The 19,899-nt window shown below is 45.0% G+C and overlaps 1 protein-coding gene across 9 annotated transcripts in view; it reads left to right on the forward strand.

Moving 5' to 3' along the window:
- chd9 (chromodomain helicase DNA binding protein 9) overlaps positions 1-15,345 on the forward strand; it is a 61,605-nt gene extending 46,260 nt beyond the window's left edge. For 3 of the 9 annotated variants that reach the window (XM_029428204.1, XM_029428149.1, XM_029428197.1), the window contains 21 exons: positions 1-19; positions 182-292; positions 444-643; positions 787-986; positions 1,109-1,268; positions 4,106-4,195; positions 4,776-4,879; positions 5,222-5,339; positions 5,429-5,486; positions 5,630-5,678; positions 5,849-6,095; positions 6,190-6,395; positions 7,034-7,927; positions 8,085-8,254; positions 8,460-8,690; positions 9,615-9,792; positions 10,131-10,279; positions 10,399-10,629; positions 10,818-10,967; positions 11,145-11,249; positions 11,433-12,395. The exon at positions 1-19 is cut by the window's left edge and continues 179 nt beyond it. In XM_029428204.1, the coding sequence (XP_029284064.1) occupies positions 1-19; positions 182-292; positions 444-643; positions 787-986; positions 1,109-1,268; positions 4,106-4,195; positions 4,776-4,879; positions 5,222-5,339; positions 5,429-5,486; positions 5,630-5,678; positions 5,849-6,095; positions 6,190-6,395; positions 7,034-7,927; positions 8,085-8,254; positions 8,460-8,690; positions 9,615-9,792; positions 10,131-10,279; positions 10,399-10,629; positions 10,818-10,967; positions 11,145-11,249; positions 11,433-12,395 (4,633 nt within the window). Of the gene's footprint in view, positions 20-181; positions 293-443; positions 644-786; positions 987-1,108; positions 1,269-4,105; positions 4,196-4,775; positions 4,880-5,221; positions 5,340-5,428; positions 5,487-5,629; positions 5,679-5,848; positions 6,096-6,189; positions 6,396-7,033; positions 7,928-8,084; positions 8,255-8,459; positions 8,691-9,614; positions 9,793-10,130; positions 10,280-10,398; positions 10,630-10,817; positions 10,968-11,144; positions 11,250-11,432 lie in introns of all 9 variants that reach the window. The other 6 variants (XM_029428171.1, XM_029428178.1, XM_029428154.1 and 3 more) reach the window with 6 other exon arrangements.
- Positions 15,346-19,899: the final 4,554 nt, after the last annotated feature.

Here is a 19,899-nt window from a genome sequence, read left to right on the forward strand (position 1 = left end):
AGGATCCACCTTTGCTAAGGTGAATAAAAATGACAAGTGATTGTGTTTGTTACCTCACCATGCAGTTGGAGTACATTTAACATTTTGACGTCGCTGGCTGTTGATTAGTGAGCAGGAGCATCTCATGATTCATCCTACAAACATGATTATGGTTTAATATGATTTTCATGTCTGCTTTCAGGCCAGTTTTGTGTCGTCCGGAAACCGCACAGACATCTCTCTGGATGACCCCAACTTCTGGGACAAATGGGCCAAAAAGGCTGACATTGATATGGATATGTCCAACGGCAGAGTACGTACTTCAGCACACAGAATACAACACACAGAGCAGAGTTAAGACCTTGTGATGTGACGGCTGGACATCCAGTCTGGTTGCAGACTTTCTTAACCTGTACTGTAGACTTTTGCTGAAGTCGTGTTCGCCCTTCATTCCCTCGCTACAGAACAGCTTGGTGATCGACACTCCTCGTGTCAGAAAGCAGACGAGGCCGTTCAGCGCCACCAAGGATGAGTTGGCAGAGCTTTCAGAGGGCAACAGCGACAGTGACGACACCAAACCTAAGCTCCGGCGAAACCACGACCGCCTCAACAGCTATGGGCGCACAGAGTGCTTCAGAGTAGAGAAGAACCTGCTGGTTTATGGGTAAGATGACTCAAATAGTTTAAGTCATAGATCTTGTCTATAGGTAAGACATTGTACATTTGTAATGGGATACAGGAAACACATCAGATGAACATGTCTGAGCCCACTTTTCTTAAATTGGGATTTCCCCTTTTGTTGTCCAGGTGGGGTCGTTGGAAGGATATTCTCAACCACGGGCGTTTTAAGAAGCAGCTGACCGAGAGAGACGTGGAGTCCATCTGCAGGGCCCTGCTGTCTTACTGCCTGGTCCATTACCGTGGAGATGACAAAATCAAAAGCTTCATGTGGGACCTGATCGCCCCGAGTGAGGACGGATGCACCAAGGAGCTGCAGAATCACCTGGGTGAGGCTCAGAGCTGCCAGCCCAACAGCAGATAGCAGCACATACAGAGATTAGAGGAAGTGGGATTTATGAAACTACTTAATTTCCTATATATGACTCTCAACCTCCTCTTGTTCCTCTAGGTTTATCTGCTCCAGTCCCTCGGGGCAGAAAGGGTAAGAAGATGAAGATCCAGTCCAGCTCTTTTGACATCCACAAAGCTGAGTGGCTTAGGAAACACAACCCAGAGCACATGCTGCAGGACGACGGCTACAAGAAACACCTCAAACACCACTGCAACAAGTAGGACTTTCACTTTATTGCACATGCAACAAATAAGCTGACACTTAATTGCATTACATCGCCAGCTGTTTTAAAAGAATGCAGTGACCACAACACAAGAGATGAATATTCTTGACCGTTATGTGTGTTAGTAGATGAGACGTCTTTATATTCATGCCTTTAACTTACTTACAGTGCACATGGTGATTAATAGTCTATGGTTGGTTTGTCTGATCTCTTGTGGGTTGAGGATGTGTGTGTTCTTGAGTCTGTGTTTAAACCTTTTATGCTATTATAGAAACTGGCAGGTGCTCATTATTCTCTTCTAGGACAGATTTGTATCAGATTATTTTTAATAGAAGCCTGAAATGTATGAAAATACAATTTGCTCGTGGCTCAAATTTGACCCCCCTCCAAGCCACAGTAATTAGGAGGCACTAAAATATCTATTGGAGCCGACAGATTCATTATCGGACGTGCATCACATGGGGACCAGCTGACTGATGCGATGCTTAATGAGACTTCAGTCCAGCTAATGGCCTTCATGGATCTCTCTTATTTACACAAAAAGAGGGGAGAAAGTTGGCTGCTATCTAAACAGGAGCTGCTGAGATACAAAGCCAAATGGATGGCTGCTTCTATTTAAAAAAAAAAAAAAAAGGGTGGGGGGGGGGGGGGGCTTGTGCCCGTGGGGCTTTGGATGCAGAGTGCTGCAGCTTCCATAGAAAGTTCTCCATTGTCTCCCAGTCCAGTTGTGCTGAATCTAGGGATTGTCTGATATGTGACACGCCAGGCAAATGGGGACACAGTCAGCAGGGTTTGCTGACTTTTGTGTTTTCACTCTGAGGACCTGGAATGTGACGGGTGGTGGTGGGGGGGATGAGGGGGTTCACTGGCTTTCTTAACAGGACTGTAAATGAAAATGACTTCTACGCAGGATTGGAAACTATAAGAAGTAGTGGGGAAATGATTCTGATGGTTTCCAAAGGTCTACTACGTCCATGGATGATCATGTGGCGAGTTTCCTGTTTTAGTTTCCTGGCTTTATATCACACATGCTTTACTGCGTACTGTAGTAAAGATGTGAAACTTGCTTTTGACATGGAGGACACAGTTTTGAGAAGGCACATAAAAATTTCATGGTGTTTGTGCGCTTTCAATCAGAGTTACATCTGTGACTCAGTCTCTCCCCGTTACGCTGGGTTTGTGACAGATTCTGTTTTTCTGTGAACAGACCATGAGGGATTCCTTTCATGCCACACATCATGTCATGCATACTTTGCTTATTTGCGTCTAAAAGACTGTGTATGACTGAGATCCTCTGCAGCCTCTCTGAGTGAAGCACATCTCACACACACACACTGACTTACAAAGGCTTGGAAGGAGAGTGATGAAGAGCTGTGCTGACAGGCTGAGGAAGCAGCAGCTGCTCCTGGGCGGCTCCAGTCACACTGGAGGATGGAGGGTGGAGGAGGGAAAGGGAGGAAGTTCAAGACTTTGATTTACCAGAGCTACAAGTCCAGACTGGTCACCACAGACATCCATCACTCCGACAGACCCGGGGGCCCTGCAGTATTTCCTTGTCCTGTCAGTGAATCGGGGGAAAGATTTCGGGCTCATTTATAACAATATTTAGCGGAATTATGGCGTTAAAAAGATGGAACGCTTGGCATGCTATATTTCAGACAGTCCACAACTCTTTCAGTGCTCTTGAAAGAAGAGCAGCGACGTAGAGAAGCCTTGGCTGCAGAGAGACGTCGTTCTTATTCTTCTTTATGAAACTTTAAGTGTTGAGACATCAGTAGTCTGGCAACAGGTGACAGTTCTGCTGCTCCACTGCTGTGCTACTTGTAGTGAAAACAGTGTATTATGTTTCTTATCTGCTTGGTTTGAGTTGTTTTAGGGGCTTTATTCAGAAAAGCTAGATGTGCCAATCTGGCAGTTTCCTAAATGTCCCTGCTCATTGGGCTCGGTCAGTGGAGAATACTATATCCCCTGAGATGTAACCATTTTGTAAAGAGTAATTGTAGGACATATAATAACTCCACAGTAATGCTGCTCTCATGCCAGACATTCCTAAAACCTCCGTGGGCCGCATTTTGCCAACAGCCAGCATTACGCGACGGAATTGAAAAATCATTTTGTGTTTTAGACAAAATGATTACACGGAAGGATTTCTACATTAAGCAAAATCTCAAGGTGTGCCAGACGTTACAGCCTGGCACACCAGCGCACCACAGTTCCCACCACTTCACCGTGTCTTCGCTCAAAGCCCGCTGCCTGTGATGTGTGATCATGCATCACAGAGCTAATGTCTCCCCTGTGAGTCAGCCTCTCGCTACCTTGTCAGCCTCCACTTCCCAGCCTTCATCTACTGCCAGTGCACGACCACATGACGACTGGAGAGAGAATGTTGTCTGTTCACTCAGATCTGGGAGCCTGGCCGTGGAGCTGCCCACGACTCTGTGTGTGGTCTATACATTACTGTTGACTTCAGTGAAACTATAATGCATTGATCAGGCTTAGTGTGTGTGTGTGTATCTGCTCTGTGGAAGGCCTGTAAGGATTTATAGCTGTACACACACACACACACACACACACACACACACACACACGTAAAGACAATCCTAGAATACAGGCGTACGTATTTACATATTTACATAAATTAATTTGTGTGAAATGATGGGACGCGACTTCACGGTACAATTTCAGGATTACAGCTGAATTGTCACACATTTCACTCGTTTGCATTGTGTTCAACAGGTTGCTGCGTGCGCGTGTGTGTGTGTTGGTTCTGCTCGCTCAGCGTTTGTGCGTGGTCAGGGCTTTGTTGTGACCGGTGGGTTTTCTCTGTGCAGGGTGCTGCTCAGGGTCAGAATGCTCTACTACCTGAAACAGGAGGTGATAGGAAGCCAGGCCCAGGTTGTGCTCGACGGCGTGGACTCCAGGTGAGCGGACATTACCTTACTTACACTCCCTGCCCTATGTTTTTACCATTGTTGGCTTTTTATTTCTACAACTTCGACGGCTCGACTCTTAAAACGCACTGTATTTAACACATAATAGTACATGTACCTAACACCTAGTGTGGCTGTGTAACTCCTGAGTGGCTCAGATAAAGAGATGGCTGGATTCATTAGACACCGGGCAGAGTTTCCATATGGAGGTGAAATAGCAGATTGTTCCTCCTTGAGTGGCGAGTGTTGTCATTAGCATATGAGATCAACCTGTTGAAGGAAGAAACGACTGATCAGCTGACTGAATAAGAAGGTTGTAGAGCTCCACCTGCTGGTGAAAGATGGGCATCTCTTTTCCTGTCTTCTATTATTCAGAGCTGTTGAAAATGTCATTAACAAGGAAATAATAATAATAAAGGAAGTTAAAATATGCTTTTATTGTTTCACAATTTCTATTTTGTTGTTTCACAATAAAAGCCCTTCATGGGGAGCTAAGTGTTTGTATTAACACCAAATGTATATAGCAAATGGTAGCATAATAACATTGTTGTTGTCTAAATCTCTCCTTCAGTGAGATAAAGATCTGGGTGCCTGACCCTGACCATTCGGACCTGCCGGCCTTGTGGTGGGACGCCATCGCTGACAAGTGTCTGCTGCTGGGTGTCTACAAGCATGGTGAGAAACCTCGGCTCTTACTGTGACTTGTTTTACCTTTTATACCTTATATACCTGTAATACGGTTATCTAGTTGATAAATGTGTTGAAATGGTTTAAATTAAGCTCAACTAGTCTCTTCTATACTCTCAAAGAGTCTCAGTATTCAAAGTTCTACTAAGAGTAATTGTTTTAAAAAGAATTGTGGCTTCACTATTTCTAGTGTTTTCCATTGATACCAGGGGATTGTGGGAAATCCTCCAGCTTGTGTGTGTGTGTGTGTTGCCCGCTCCCTAGCTAAGCGTTTCCATGCATTATCCTTTGCTAACGTTGGTATTTGCTTATCCTCCTGTGCACTGGCAGGTTATGAGAAGTACAACACTCTGCGTGCAGACCCTACCCTGTGCTTCCTAGACCGTGTGGGCCGACCAGACGAGAAGGCCATTGCCGCTGAACAGAGAGGCAACGATTTCATGGATGGGTCGGTACAAACATTATGTGGCCTTTTTGTTTTAACGTGCTTGGCTTGAGTTTAGAGCTGCCAAAATGACAAACTTTATCTGTGTGTAGGGATGTGGATGACCCCGAGTACAAGCCTGCTCCCGCCCTGATGAAGGACGATATGGAGGTAAGGCCACGTGAAGCAAAGCTGCATGATGGATCCTCTGATCAAACATTACCCTGACTGGTTGAGGAAAAGATGACCTCACTCTGGTGACCTTGTATTTGAGTGTTTTGTCCTTCCATAATCACACACGTCTTATCATGCAGGATGACGCCTCTTCTCCTGGAGACGTGATTGTCACTGACAACGCCGGAGGTGAGCATTAACTGCTTGTAATCCACACGGGATTATCATTGCTATGACGATTATAAATGCAGGCTTCCCACGGGCGGGAGAAATCTGGAAAAGTTGTGAAGTTTTAATAATAGCGCTGACATTTTGGGGAATTAAAAAAGTGAATTGTACTGTACGCTACTCTGATCCAGACGCAGCTCCAGTGACAGAAGGTCAAACCTCCTTCTGGCCCTCGCCCTCCGTGCTGACTGCCAGGCTGAGGCGACTGATCACAGCCTCTCAGCGCTTCACCAAGAGCCGGCAGATCCTCCAGATCCACCAGACTCAGGCTCCGTCTCCGTCGACCATGATACTGTCTGCCCCCCTCTGCCCGCTGCCCCCCACTCACAACGACACCCTCAACCCCAAGATGGTTGCTAAGATTGAACGGCAACAAAGGTCAGGAGACATAAGCGGGTCAAATACAATCTTGGACGTTTTGCAGTGAGAGGATATCAGACTGTTAACGGGGTACGTTTTTCCCTTTCCTCAGATGGACCAGACGAGAGGAGGCTGACTTCTACCGCGTGGTCTCCACTTTCGGTGTTGTTTTCGACCCAAACCTCGGCCGCTTCGACTGGACCAAGTTCCGGGCCATGGCTCGCCTGCACAAGAAGACTGACGAGAGCCTGCAGAAATACCTGTGTGCTTTTACCGCCATGTGCCGAAGGGTGTGTCGCCTGCCACCCAAAGAGGGAGGTCAGACGTCTTCTTGTTTACACACTAACACACTCGCAGGCATACTGTCTTCGCTGCTTCTCTCCGTTTAGATCATTTTAAACTGGATATCTTTGGACTTTTGACACACAAAACATTTAATGACATCACCTTGGACTTTGAGAAATTCGACATTTTCACTATTTTCTGACATTTTTTAGACAAAACAATCTGAAAATAATCATTGCTATGCGAATTATAAATGATGTGCCTGCCCAATTGCTTCTTAAAGTTTTAATTACACTATTATAATTCCATTATTAAACAAATTAATGTGTTGGATAAATGAAGTTATTGCTTCATGAATCTGTCCAGTAAAAGCTGTGCCTGTGAAAACGCCATATGTAGGTAAATGATGTGTTTCTATGCACCGTGCTCTGGTGTGACGTGTATGTACTTGACTTCTTCCTGGCAGTAAATGGTTTTATTCTTCAGAGGTCGCTACCACCTTAATAAACATGCTGGCTCAGCAGTGCTGAAGTGGAGGGGCAGATAAGGTTAATCATTTGTGGAAAGGCAAACAGTGTGATGTTTAAACTCCAGTCAAAACCAGGTCTTTGGGTTGTACTGTCGAGCAGCCTTCATTTCCTCTCACGCGCTCTTCTTCGTCTTTGTTCCAGACTCTGCGGTGGACCCGTCTCTGACCATCCAGCCCATCACAGAGGAGCGAGCGTCCCGTACGCTGTACAGAGTCGAGTTGCTTCGCCAGGTGAGGGAACAAGTCATTCGCCACGAGTTGCTCTATGAGCACCTGCTGTTGTGCCAGATGAGCTCTGACTTGCCCGTCTGGTGGGACGCCGGTACCCATGACCGTGACCTGATAATCGGAGCTGCCAAGCACGGCGTCAGCCGCACAGATTACCACATTCTGAGAGACCCTGAGCTCAGCTTCATGGCTGCCCAACGCAACTACAGCCAAACAAAAACTGCACAGCAGCAATCACGCACATCCACGCCGCTTCTACCGCCTCAGTGCCAGGCAACCAGCTCAGTGTTGACGGGCTCTCCGCTGCCTCCACCTGCCCAGAGAGACGCAGAGCCCTGTGGGGTTGTACCCAAAGTGGAACCAGCCTCGGAGGGGGAGGAGAGCCGGGAGGAGGGCCGGGAGACGCAGGCGGAGAGTTGGAGTCCTCCTCGAGCACCAGCTACTCCCACAGGTCTGGATGAGAAGCCGCTGTCTGAGATGAGGGACAGCGAGATGCAGATGGTGGCGGCACGAACCAAACCCCTCACACCCAACTCCTCCGAGAGGAAACCTAAGAAGGCCAGCAAGAGGAGCCGCAGGGAGAGGGAGGCTAAGCGTGGCTCAGAGTCTGACTCAGATGGCTCCTCCTCAAGCTCTTCATCGCACTCCTCTTCCTCCTCCTCATCGTCCTCTTCTTCCTCGTCACATTCCGGGTCCAGCTCCTCCTCATCATCTTGCTCCTCCGCTGGGTCGTCGTCATCGTCGTCGTCATCCTCCTCATCTTCTTCTGATGGCAGTGAAAGTGAGGGCGAGGAAGGGAAGAAGAAAGGTGAGACGTGTTCAGAGCATATTTCACTAAATTACAAACCAGCGAGATTGTTTAAATGAAATATACTTTATATATTTTCTTTGACCCGTAGTAATTGCAGAAAAGTGCACACGTGAAAGGTTTAGACGTGGTTCTAATGTCTGTCCTGTGTTCTCAGTGGCTGCAGCGGCAATTGTGAAGGGCTTTGATGAGGACAGCGTGGCGTCTCTGAGCATGATGCAGGATGAAACCCAAGACACCCACACGGCTGAGAACGGCATCGCCAACAACTCCTCGCATCCTTTCCAGGGAGGAGGGTACATGCTCGCTGCATCCTACTGGCCGAAGGTGAACCACTGTACACGTGTGCATTCCAGTCACCGATGCAAAACAACACTGCATGACTCGATCATCAAAGCGAGTGTTCAGCTAGAAGGGAATATTTGATCGTCATTGTTCAATCAATCAAATCAATAAAAACAAAATTGCTGCATAGTTGTGAGGAGAAGGGAAATGAAAATGATGCAAGAGTTTGACTGTGCTGTTTATTTAGGATCGTGTGATCATCAACCGCCTGGACAGCATCTGCCAGGCGGTGCTAAAGGGCAAGTGGCCGGGAACACGTCGGGTGTACGAGCCCGGCGGTGCGGTGGCCTCCTTCTACACCACCAAGCTGCTGGACAACGCCAACAGCCTGTGCGAGGACCCCTCTGCCTCACCACAGGGGTCAAAGGTGACCAAGCATGTTGCAGAAAACAAGGAGTTCTCAGTAAAACTCAACGATGTATGTTGATTTCTCCCTTCCTCCCCACTTCCCTCCGCTTCGCCCTAATCGTAGGACCCTACCACTTCCGCTGCCATGACCGGTGCTAGCTGCCGTGTTCAGCATGTGTCTCTGGTTTTCTTCCTTCTTTCCTTTGGGTATGATTAGTGGTTTTTACTGCCTGGCAGGATGAGAGATTAATTTAATAGCAGCCTTCCTCTCTTTTCCCACACACTCAATTTGAATTAGGCTCTGAGGCTGTGATTACATGAGCACAAATCACTCAGTCATGATAATATAACAAGGTTCAGTTTGAAGCCTCTCTAGACTGAAGGGGTCTTGCTTATAATCTGATTGAAATGGAGACCTTGGCTGTGGGTGTTCACTGATATGCTTCTAGGCAACGTGGCTGTTAACTCGGCATGCCTCTGACGTGCTTCCATTCATTCCTTGCTTTTGCGTTGCTTTTTGATCCGGGGCTTTTCCCCAAATTGTATAAAGACCCTCAGACACCTGCTGCTTGTAACCTGTAACATCTTTATGCTGACAGCCGCTATCGCTTTGGCATGGCTTCCCACTACAGTCCTAACTATGAATAGACTTTTCCCGCTGCCCGGCTAGCCACTACCCTCTGTGTGTGTCCATGTGTCCCAATAGTACTAACAAGAAAATGCCTGAAAGATATTTGCTTTTATTGTAAGAAATTCTCGTAAACTACAGAATAATTTATTACATACATTGAATTTAACATGCATACCAGGATATAGCATTAAAAATATAAACATAACATAATTAAATGACTGGACTAAAAGGCAGAGAAAGCTAATGTAAGAATAAAATAAAGTTTAAGCTCAAGTTTGTTGTTTTATAGCCTTTGTTTGCCTTGTGACTATACATCTTGCTAGACGTATCAAACACCTTTTGTCTGTCTGTCTGTCTGTAAAGCAGGAGGGAGGTCTGAAGTTGACTTTCCAAAAACAAGGTCTACCTCTGAAGAGGCCCCTGGAGTCGGACGAGGGCCCCCAGGCCCAGCAGCAGTACCTGGCCCGGCTTCATGAGCTGCAGAGCGCCTCTGACACCGGCCTGGCCGACATCACCAAACCTCAGTGCAGCGTCCAGACGGGTATGTTTACAATTAAAATACAGCAAATACCAAAACACCCGTGCAAACAGATCATCCTATGTTCCTTTTGCCACCACTAGATGGCAGCAATGTGTAGTTTTAGTGACTGGAGACTGCACACACACGAGCCATCCTCTGTAGTCCTACTTGTCTTATATACAAGTATACACACATATATGTATAGAGTAGAAGGTGTGTGTGTGTGTGTGTGTGTGTGTGTGTGTTCAGTCTGAAATGTATCATCTAACTCTTTCATAGAATGCCAAACAGAAAGCCCTAAAAAGCTCATGTAAGTCTGAATGTGCCCATGTGTCATGTTTTGCTGCCTTTTTCTGCAGCGCCTCCGGGTCTTACTGGTCATATGAGGCTGAACGGAGCAGTGGAAGGTCAGCCAGTGGTTAAGAGGCGGAGGGGAAGGAGGAAGAACGTGGAGGGGATGGACCTGCTCTTCATGAACCGGAGTAGAGCCCCTTCTGTTCCTGATCAGGTAAGCAGTCATCTTAGGCGCTCGTGTGATACCACAAAGCTTCAAATTCAGAATGATACTTATGGATATTTGTGTATATGATGTAAATAATATATAAACACTGTTTGTTGTATCTCCAGATGCCTCCTGGTTGGGGTGGTATTGGTCAGGTGGGCATGGCTGTGGCACCTGTGCCGGGCTACAGCCAGAGCTCCAGTCAGGTCCCTGCAGACACTGACAGCAGGGTCCCCGTCATCAACCTCAAAGATGGCACCCGGCTGGCTGGGGATGACGCTCCCAGGAAGAAGGATCTAGAACAGTGGCTAATGGAGCACCCTGGCTTTGTGGCAGACACTGGAGCCTTTATCCCTGTGAGTCCTTCTTCTCTTTCTGTAATGTATGATCAGTTATGAAAAGATATTCAAATGTTCCAGCCACAGGGGTTTGATGATGCAATACATGTACAAACAAGTAGCTCATAGCTAGCTTGTACAGAAAAGTCACTGCAGTCAGACATTTCCCGTCAGAATGACTTTTTATTCGTCCGTGTCCTGTACAGGGGGTAAATAAGATGCAAATGCAGTTTCACTTCCAGGACGGTCGACCCAAGCAGAAGAGGCACCGCTGCAGGAACCCCAACAAGATCGACGTGAACAGCCTGACTGGAGAGGAAAGGGTCCAGATCATCAACAGGAGAAATGCACGCAAGGTGTGTTTGTGTGTGTTGTTGTGTTGAACATCCTCAAACACTGAGCTGTTGTGTAGATAATGGAAACGTCTCACTATAATACAAATCTGACACTTCTACAACTTGTTGCATGTTTCCTAAATGTAAAAGAAGTACCTTGCCTGTTGGTTCATGTTGCTGTAATCCTTTTGTCTGTAGGTTGGTGGAGCCTTTGCTCCTCCTCTGAAGGATCTGTGCCGGTTCCTTCAGGAGAACCCCGAGTACGGAGTCCCACCTGAATGGGCTGATGTCGTCAAACAGTCGGTGAGTCGCAAAGTAACAAATCCATCACATCAAACTATTGCAGTCTAACACAATGAATGAATGAATGAACATTAGCTTTGGCTCGGTGTATCTGATAAACTAGCAAAGAATATGTGCGTTTACTAATCATCCTACGCTGTGTCAAACTTCTAACCCTGCATATATCGTCCACGTGTTCTCCAGGGTTACCTCCCAGAGAGCATGTTCGACAGGATCCTGACGGGACCCATCGTTCCTGAGGAGGTGAGCCGGCGTGGACGTCGACCTAAGAATCCTCTGGCCAAGGCGGCGGCGGCAGCAGCAGCAGCTGCTACAGCACCCAACCCGATCTCCGCCCTGGGTCTGAACCCCCTGCTGGCCAACGGCCTCCTCTCTGGAATGGACCTGACCAGCCTGCAGGCCTTCCAGCAAAACTTCCAGAGCTTACAGTCGCTGCAGCTCACTGCGGGCCTGATGGGGCTGCCGTCCGACGCTAGCAACCTGGCTGCAAGTAACTTAGCTGCCATGTTTCCCATGATGCTGTCTGGTATGGCTGGATTGCCAAACCTGCTTGGCATGAGCGGCATGCTTGGGAAGCCTGCTCAGGACTGCACAGGAGGCTCTGAGGAGAAGACAAAGGGAACCACCAGCGGTGTAGCAGGAGAGCCGTCTGCCTCTAAAGCCTCCTCTCACGCCTCAGACCACAAAGGAGAAAGGACAGAGGGCTCGAATACGACTCCTTCCTCCACTTCCAGCTCCACTTCCTCTGCCACCGCCCCACAAAGTGCTTCAGCTGCCTCTGCAGCTTCCAGTCACCCACTATCTCTTAACCCCTTGTTACTCTCCAGTATGCTTTACCCAGGGATGCTTCTCACTCCAGGCCTTAACCTTCCTGTGTCTGCCACACAGCCGCAGAGCTCAAACAGTGACCCCACCCTTCCTCCTGCTCGTCCTCCTCCTGCGGTCTCCCAGTCATCGCAGGAGTTAGCTCGGCTAGCGGCAGAGAGGGACGGAGAGGAGGATGACGAGGCATTAGAAGACGAAGAAGAAGAAGAGGACTCAGCGGAACAAAAGGAGAACAGTGGTCCTGACGGTTCGGGGAAAGCTGAGTCATCTTCAGAATCTGGGAGCTCGTCTTCATCAGATGATTCAGACTCCAGTGATTAGGACTGATTATGAATATAATTATAAATTTATTTATATATTGCCTAGAAATGTATACATATATTCACATATATATGGATTTTCCAGCACTTATGTTGCGATTTCTTTACATGTAAATAGACAAACTAACAAATGTTGTGTAATAAAGTACAAAAAACCTTTAAAAAAACCAGTAAAAACTGACTTAAAAAGAACTGAAATAAAATTTCAGTGTTTGTTCACAAGGTACAGTCTTGTTTTGAGACATTTTGCATGTCAGACTTTAGTAGATTTCTGAACTCTGTGAACTTGTACCACAATTATGTACAATTACAACAAAAAACGGCATTATTGTAATTATGTCAGGATTTAATTTTATTAAAAAAGTGAAACTACATCACCACGCTCGTTGAGCTGTACTATTAATATATTTTGATTGTTTGGGGGGGGGGGGGTGACACTTGACAAACACTTTGGTTTCTCTTGTAAATAGTCGGTACTTTTACAGGTTCGTTGACACTTATGCTTTGCAGATCATACGTTGGATATGTCAGCAATAACTTGGGCAGCTAATGAATGTCACTGAAGCTGTAGATTCTCTGTCTGCCATGTTCCACCCCAGTGCACAACTCACGCAGCCTCACTTACCTGTCGCTTACCTTCATATCGCATTCGTTTCTGTATTAGTTCACATCCTTTTTTTTGGAATTATCTGAAGCTCACTCTTTAAAATTAAATCTGTGCAAGTATTACTTTTTCTTTTTAAACCCGTTAGCTTAAAACTGTCAATGGATTATAATTATTATTTTACACATTAGTATCTAATTTTAGAAACTCCTCATTTTCAACATCACCTTACAAACATGTCGCAACATGTCCAAGTCGCACTTTAGCGCCTCGCGGTAGGCAGACACGTTCACTTGCACATCTGATTTTGACTCCAGTGTCAGAGTCGAGTCCTCGAGCTGCGGGGACAAAACAACCTTTTACTGTGTGCCAAAAACTGCCCTATGACCCCGTTGAGGTCCTGACTTAGTTTCTCTGTGTGAAATAAGAATTCAGGATTGTTAATGACGAGGATATTATTGCTACAACCCCGGCATATTTGACTGCATCTTACCTCAACTGTGCAACATGGATTGGCTTCACTGTGCAGATGTACGTGTGCATGGGTGTGTTTTATTGCTTTCCATGTACAGTACATAATGTCATTGTTTCTGCTGGCATGTGTGTCAGAGGTAGATCTACTGAGAGCTTCCACTGTGTTGTGTTCTGTGGCTTGACTCCTCGCCTGGTATCTCCTGCTTCCTTAACTTCCAGTCTGAATGTTGTGTATTAAGGGGGGAGGGCCTTGCAAAGCAATGAGCAGTTGAAAACTACTATTACAAGTGTTTTTGACCTTCAAACACATCTCCATTAGAAATTTGGGAGGACGGTCGTTTTTGGATTCGGTGTTCCAAAGTCTGTCGCAAAATACACGACACAAGCACAAAATCCTCGCTATGATTTTAGTATTTTGTTTTACACAGTGCCAGACGGGTTCGCTTCAGGAAGGGCTCAATAATAGCAGCGTGTGTTTGCTGGGAGTTTGCAGCTTCTTTGTGTGTGTGTGTGTGTGTGTGTGTGTGTGTGTGTGTGTGTGTGTGTCTTGGATTCTGTTCTGCTGCGGAGCTTCAGCTAGATGTAGAAGTGCCCTTATCCTGTACCTCACGCTCTCATTTAACTTCTGTCTGACAAACCCAGCGCTCAGATTCGTGCTCGGTGTCCGTGCTCGTGTGTTTTGTTCGTCGTCCCTGCACATGTTCAGCTGTAACCAGGATACACAGAAACACTGGAGTTCACTCAAGCCGAAGTACCTTTTTGTAACTTTCTCTGGCACAACAGTGCTTGCTCGAGGACTGCTGTTACACAGTGGACTGTTAGATACACGTTTCAAAATGATTTCGGAGGTGAGGCTTTTGTTTTGGTCTGGGTACAACAGAGCCCCCACTGAATTAACTCTTAGTTCTTAAGTATTGCTGTAGCATTGTCCTGTAGTGGGTCACACCATGAGCAGCCCCTCGACTCAAGACTTGTATTGATTTCTTATGTTGCTTTAAAGTGATTTCCTTGTATGCGTGTGTGTGTGTGTGTGTGTGTGTGTGTGTGTGTGTATATATATATACATATACACACACACACACACACATACATATACATATATATAGACCTCGTCATGGGTTTTGCTTGCAATGCAATTGCTTTTTTCTTTTATATTATTACTAACTACAGTATTTTTCTATGTCTGAGCAATGAACTTAAACATGCCACTGTCATTTTGTATATCTGCACCTCTGCTCTCTTTAAACTCGTAGTGCCCTTATGCAAACACCCAGCCATCGCTTCTTCTGCTGTAGGTGATTTTGATTTAACAACTTGTGCTACTTGTCGTTGCCCCACAGCGATGTGTTGATGGATGATGACTGCTGAGCCTCTTTAGGACACAACTTAGGGGTGGACATAAGATTGGACTATTTTTGCTTTTTAATTTTGTCTTTTATTTGATGTTTTAGGCTGTACTATACAAGGACTCCCAAAGCACTGCTAGTGCTATAGGCGGTGTTGACTCTGCGTTACACACAAGTAAACAATGACCAATATGCAAGAGGAATGACACAACACACTACTGCTGTACAGGGGGGGTCTTGTTCATGTAATCACTGAGATGGCAAAACTAGTATCGCTGGTTTTGTATTTTGATTTCAAGCTTGATAATATCCTAAATGTCACCCTGGTCAGTTTTTGTCTCTTTTTCTTTTCATTGGACAGTTGTAATATTTGCAAGTTTTGGTCTGTGTAGTCAAAATAATTCTTTATGTAGTGCAGGAAACGCGTCTTAAAATTCATTTGTAATTTATTGGATTACTTTCTATGAAGTTCTATAGAGGAAATTGAGGTTTAATTATTTTTATTAAACATATTCTTCTGACTATCACTAAGTGTGCCTTTGCCTGTTGCTTTGTCTGTAGGGCCTGTTGGAGAACTCCTCAGTGTGAGGAGCTTTATGACCTCCTCTCATGTGTCCACTTAGTGTCCACTACTGTATCACTGCTCCCCAGCTCACATTAGTTTGCTGTTATTAAGTTAAACTTTAGATGACACGTTTCGCTCGTCAGTTGACTTCATGTTGCTCTGTCATCGTGCATTTCTGCACGAGCTCTGAACAGGACACACTGACAACACTTAATAATTCACTGGTTTTAAATGTCTCTGTTGCAGCCAGGTCTAAATGTGCTAACAATAACGTTTTATTATTAATTAAAACAGTGTTTCAGTTTAACTATAGTAATGTTTAAATATCTTCCACGTGTCTGAAAATGAAACTAAAACTAAAGACTTCTTGGATGACATGATGCTGCTGCTGCTGCTGCTGCTGCTGCTGCTGCTGCCAACACACAGGACTCTCAAGAGAGGGCTGTTTAAATCCAGAGGAATGTGAGAGTGTTTCTTCTCTCTGCTCGTTTCCATTCACAGAAACAAACTGCTGCTGCTGCTGCTGCTGATACTGCTGCTGCTGCTACTGCTGCTGCTGCTACTGCTGCTACTGCTGCTGCTACTGCTGCTACTACTGCTGCTACTACTACTGCTATGCTGCTGCTACTGCTACTGCTGCTGCTGCTACTACTGCTATTGCTGCTACTACTGCTATTGCTGCTGCTATTGCTGCTGCTACTGCTATTGCTGCTACTACTGCTATGCTGCTGCTATTGCTGCTGCTACTGCTATTGCTGCTACTACTGCTATTGCTGCTGCTACTGCTGCTGCTACTACTGCTGCTACTGCTATTGCTACTACTACTACTACTACTGCTATTGCTGCTACTACTTGCTGCTACTACTTGCTGCTACTACTACTACTACTACTGTTCCCCTGCTCACATAAGTTTTCCACACTGGCTCTTAAGCTTTCCCATTCACCCTAACATAGCATGTTCCATCCTACTTCATGTTACATTTACACCTCGGGAAACACTGGTAATGTAACATATTATATAATCTGAGTGCCCTCAGAAGACTATGGAAGCCTATTTCCGCAAATAAATAAATAAATCTCAATGGAAAGTATATAAGTACAGAATTATGAGCTAAGAAGTGCGCATGTGTTACAGTGGCGCTGTCTTCAGAGGTCCCTTCATCACCTCGCTGCTCCACCATGCAAACGACATGCAGTCCTAAATGAGGTAACTATTACAGGTGACTTTTGTAAACATTGGATGGTACATGTAGCCTAATTGTAATGTTAATCAGCAGTCTTTGCAGCTAAACTACAGTTTGTATAACAATGCAGTTCATGAAGCTCCGAACACACCTGTTATAAACTATAATATAAGTATAATATGCCTCTAGTGTTGTGGTTCACATCACTAATGAAAACAGTGCAGGTAGGCTAACTGCTGCGGTGAGTTGCTTCATGTTACGCAGAGGCCGCTGTATCAGCATAGCTCTTAAATTAAGACTCAGCAAGTGTTATCTCAGCTGCAATACACCTCTAATTATTGTAGCCTACGTGTACCCTCGAAAATATTCTTATTTACAAAAGGTTTGGGAACCACTCATTAGGGCCCGCGACTAAAATTGTGAATTTCCTTTGGAATTGTTGAGAGGAGAGTGAGGAAGTGTGGAAGAGGGAGAAAGCAAGAGAGGAGGTGATGAGGTAGAGAGGATGAGGAGTAAAAGAGAAAGGAGGATATGAGAAGGACAAGAAAGAGGAGGAATAGGAGGAAGAGAGGAAGAGGAGAGAAGGGACCAATTAGAACAAATGTTGCATTTTTCCTTATCCTACTAAATATCGTCTCGCATACAACAAGATGTTAGCTGTTAGCTGATTTATCAACGTACAATGAAACGTTTTGTCTTGTAAGTATATTGGCTAATGTGTACGTACAATAATAATACATGATGGGTCAACCTGAGTATTGATTAAATAAACATGCTCATGGCATATTTAACAACCTTTACTTTCTAATAAAAATAGCATTTTAAAACCATGAATGTTGAACATAAAGGCACACGTGGAATAATAAACTACAGTCACTGCAGGTGTTCTTTCATCCAGTGATGTCATAAACTGTCACAATAAAATCAAAAGGAGTGAACGTTTCTCCTTAACCAGTTTAAAGTATTGGATTTGTCACATCAGAGCGCTGCAGATCAGAAGCTCAATAATATACATGCTGAATACATATAATACAAATCAACTGTTTAGATTAGAATTATTTAAGTTTATATTTAAGCTTTCATTGTGTTCAACAGGTACAGAGGATTGTGAACTGTCACAAGATGGATGAGCTATGTGACTGTAAGGTCACGACGTGCCTGAGGAAGACGTGCAGCGACTGGAGCAGGAGAAGGTTTATACAGGAAATGCTTCATGTTCACATCTTACAGATAAACAGATTTAAAAACCCTTAAACTTTGGAAGAGCTTTGTAAATAATATCCGCTGCTGTCATTTCTTCACTTGACCTAAATATTCTTCTTAATTTTCGATTGATTCCAGTGTCATACATCTCATGACAGATGACCAGCTGAGAGAGTATCTGCCATCCTGTGGTGATCGAGGAAACGGAACCCAGCAGTCGCAAGACGAAGCTTTTTGAGCGACTTAGAGGAAGGCTCTCAAGAAACAAACATGATCATGTGTCTGAAAGAGAGCATCACACTCCTCCAAAGAATGCTCCGAAGAATCAAAGAAAAATTGAACTTGGATGGATGCATTTCAGAGAAGGGGAATTTGTCCAGGTATGCACCAAAAAGGGTGGGGGGACCAGAAAAGAGTGTAATGAAGGACCGTAACAAACAAAACCTAATTGAAAAGGCTGTGCAGTTGTTTTTAACTGACTTTCAGCAGCATTTATTAGAGGATAATATCACAGCCAGGGAACTGTACTGTACTGTACTGTACTGTACTTACATTTCTATTTAACAACCAAGAAGAGAGACATTGCCTGTGACATCAATCTGGTGGAAGACAATAGTGATGCAACTGCTCAAGAAGGTGAAAAGTACACATGACGGCCCAGACATGTATCACTTCTCTGCAGACACATCTGCAACACACCATGTGGAGATAAATACTTCAGATGTCATTTTTGTTGGAAACTGCACCATTTCTGCAAATGCAAGCAGTGACTGTGTTTCCATTTACACCACAGTCAACTCCACTGATGCGTCTAGTTTGCCAGAACATGAAACATTACTTCATGTCGGTGCTTTAGAGGATAGTGGCATCGTGACGTTCCACACAGGAAGCATCTCTCAGATGGAGTACTCCAGTCTTCATGACACCTTGCCTCTCTCTCTGGAGCTGTCTTTGGAATCATCCATGCCTCACTCCATGGATGTGTGGCAGGAACAAGCCAATCAGAGAGAAAGAGTGAAGAAGATTATTGTTCTTCATCGTGGACTGATTCTGAGAGAACTTATTCAAGTTTTTTCGGAAGAAAAAGAAAGTTATTCTTCCTGATGGAACGTTTGAAAAAACTGGATACCTTCAGTAGAAAACATTAACTTGAATAAAAAATGCCTTCAGTTCCAGCATAAATAAAAATCAGTGGCTTAGGTATGGCAGCAGTGAACATTTTGTAGTTATTCACACAAAATCATCTTCCTCCAGACTGTCTAGTTCCTCCTCTATGTCATAGTCTAAGAGTAACTTGTTTTCCCCTTGCATCAAAAATGTACCTTTCTCAGTGGCTCTCTCTTTGGTCAGGGCAGTGGTGATCAGTTTAGTGGTCAGGGTGCAGATACACAGGATGCAACAGCATCCACACAGTATTAATATAGCTATTATCGGTATGATCAACATCATCATCTTCATCATTTTTCATCATTTTTGTACCACCATATGTCAGCTCTGGGAAATAACATGAATGACACATTTGTTGCAAAAACCATCCCTCCTGCGGTAACCTCTAAAGTGGAATTACACCATTTCAAATGTCCTACTGGAGTGCCTGCCCCCCCCACCCCCCCCTTCAATGTGGACAGTGCCATATGCATAAGCAGAGTCTGTGTATACATTTACTCTCTGGCCTTCTCCATGTGACAATGCTTGTGTTAACGCAACTATTTCTGAAAGCTGAGCAGAGGCTGGCTGTGGAATGATGTGTGCTTCCAAAGTTTGTGTTTTCTCCACTTTGTTGCACTACAGCATAGGAAGCTACATTTCCTTCATCTCCTTTGTAGCAGCAGCCATCACTGTATAGAATTGTATCTGGATTATTCAATGGTTCTCTTTCCAAATCTGATCTAATTTTAAGATCTTGTTGTGAGACAAATGCACAGTCATGTGGGTCATGGTTTTCTGAATTCAGTGCTGTTGCCATGTTGACTGTCCCTGCCACATATGTGATGTGGGGCTTAGTTAGTGTTTCTTCTATCTTTACTTTTCTAACTGGTGAGTTTAGAAAAGCCACTACACCATGTGTAGTGTTTACTTTGAGAGGGTGGCACATCACCACGTGTGCAGTCTTTTGAATTGTCTTTGCT

The sequence above is a fragment of the Cottoperca gobio genome, chromosome 3 (genome assembly GCF_900634415.1).
Source record: "Cottoperca gobio chromosome 3, fCotGob3.1, whole genome shotgun sequence".
NCBI classification, from domain to species: domain Eukaryota; kingdom Metazoa; phylum Chordata; class Actinopteri; order Perciformes; family Bovichtidae; genus Cottoperca; species Cottoperca gobio.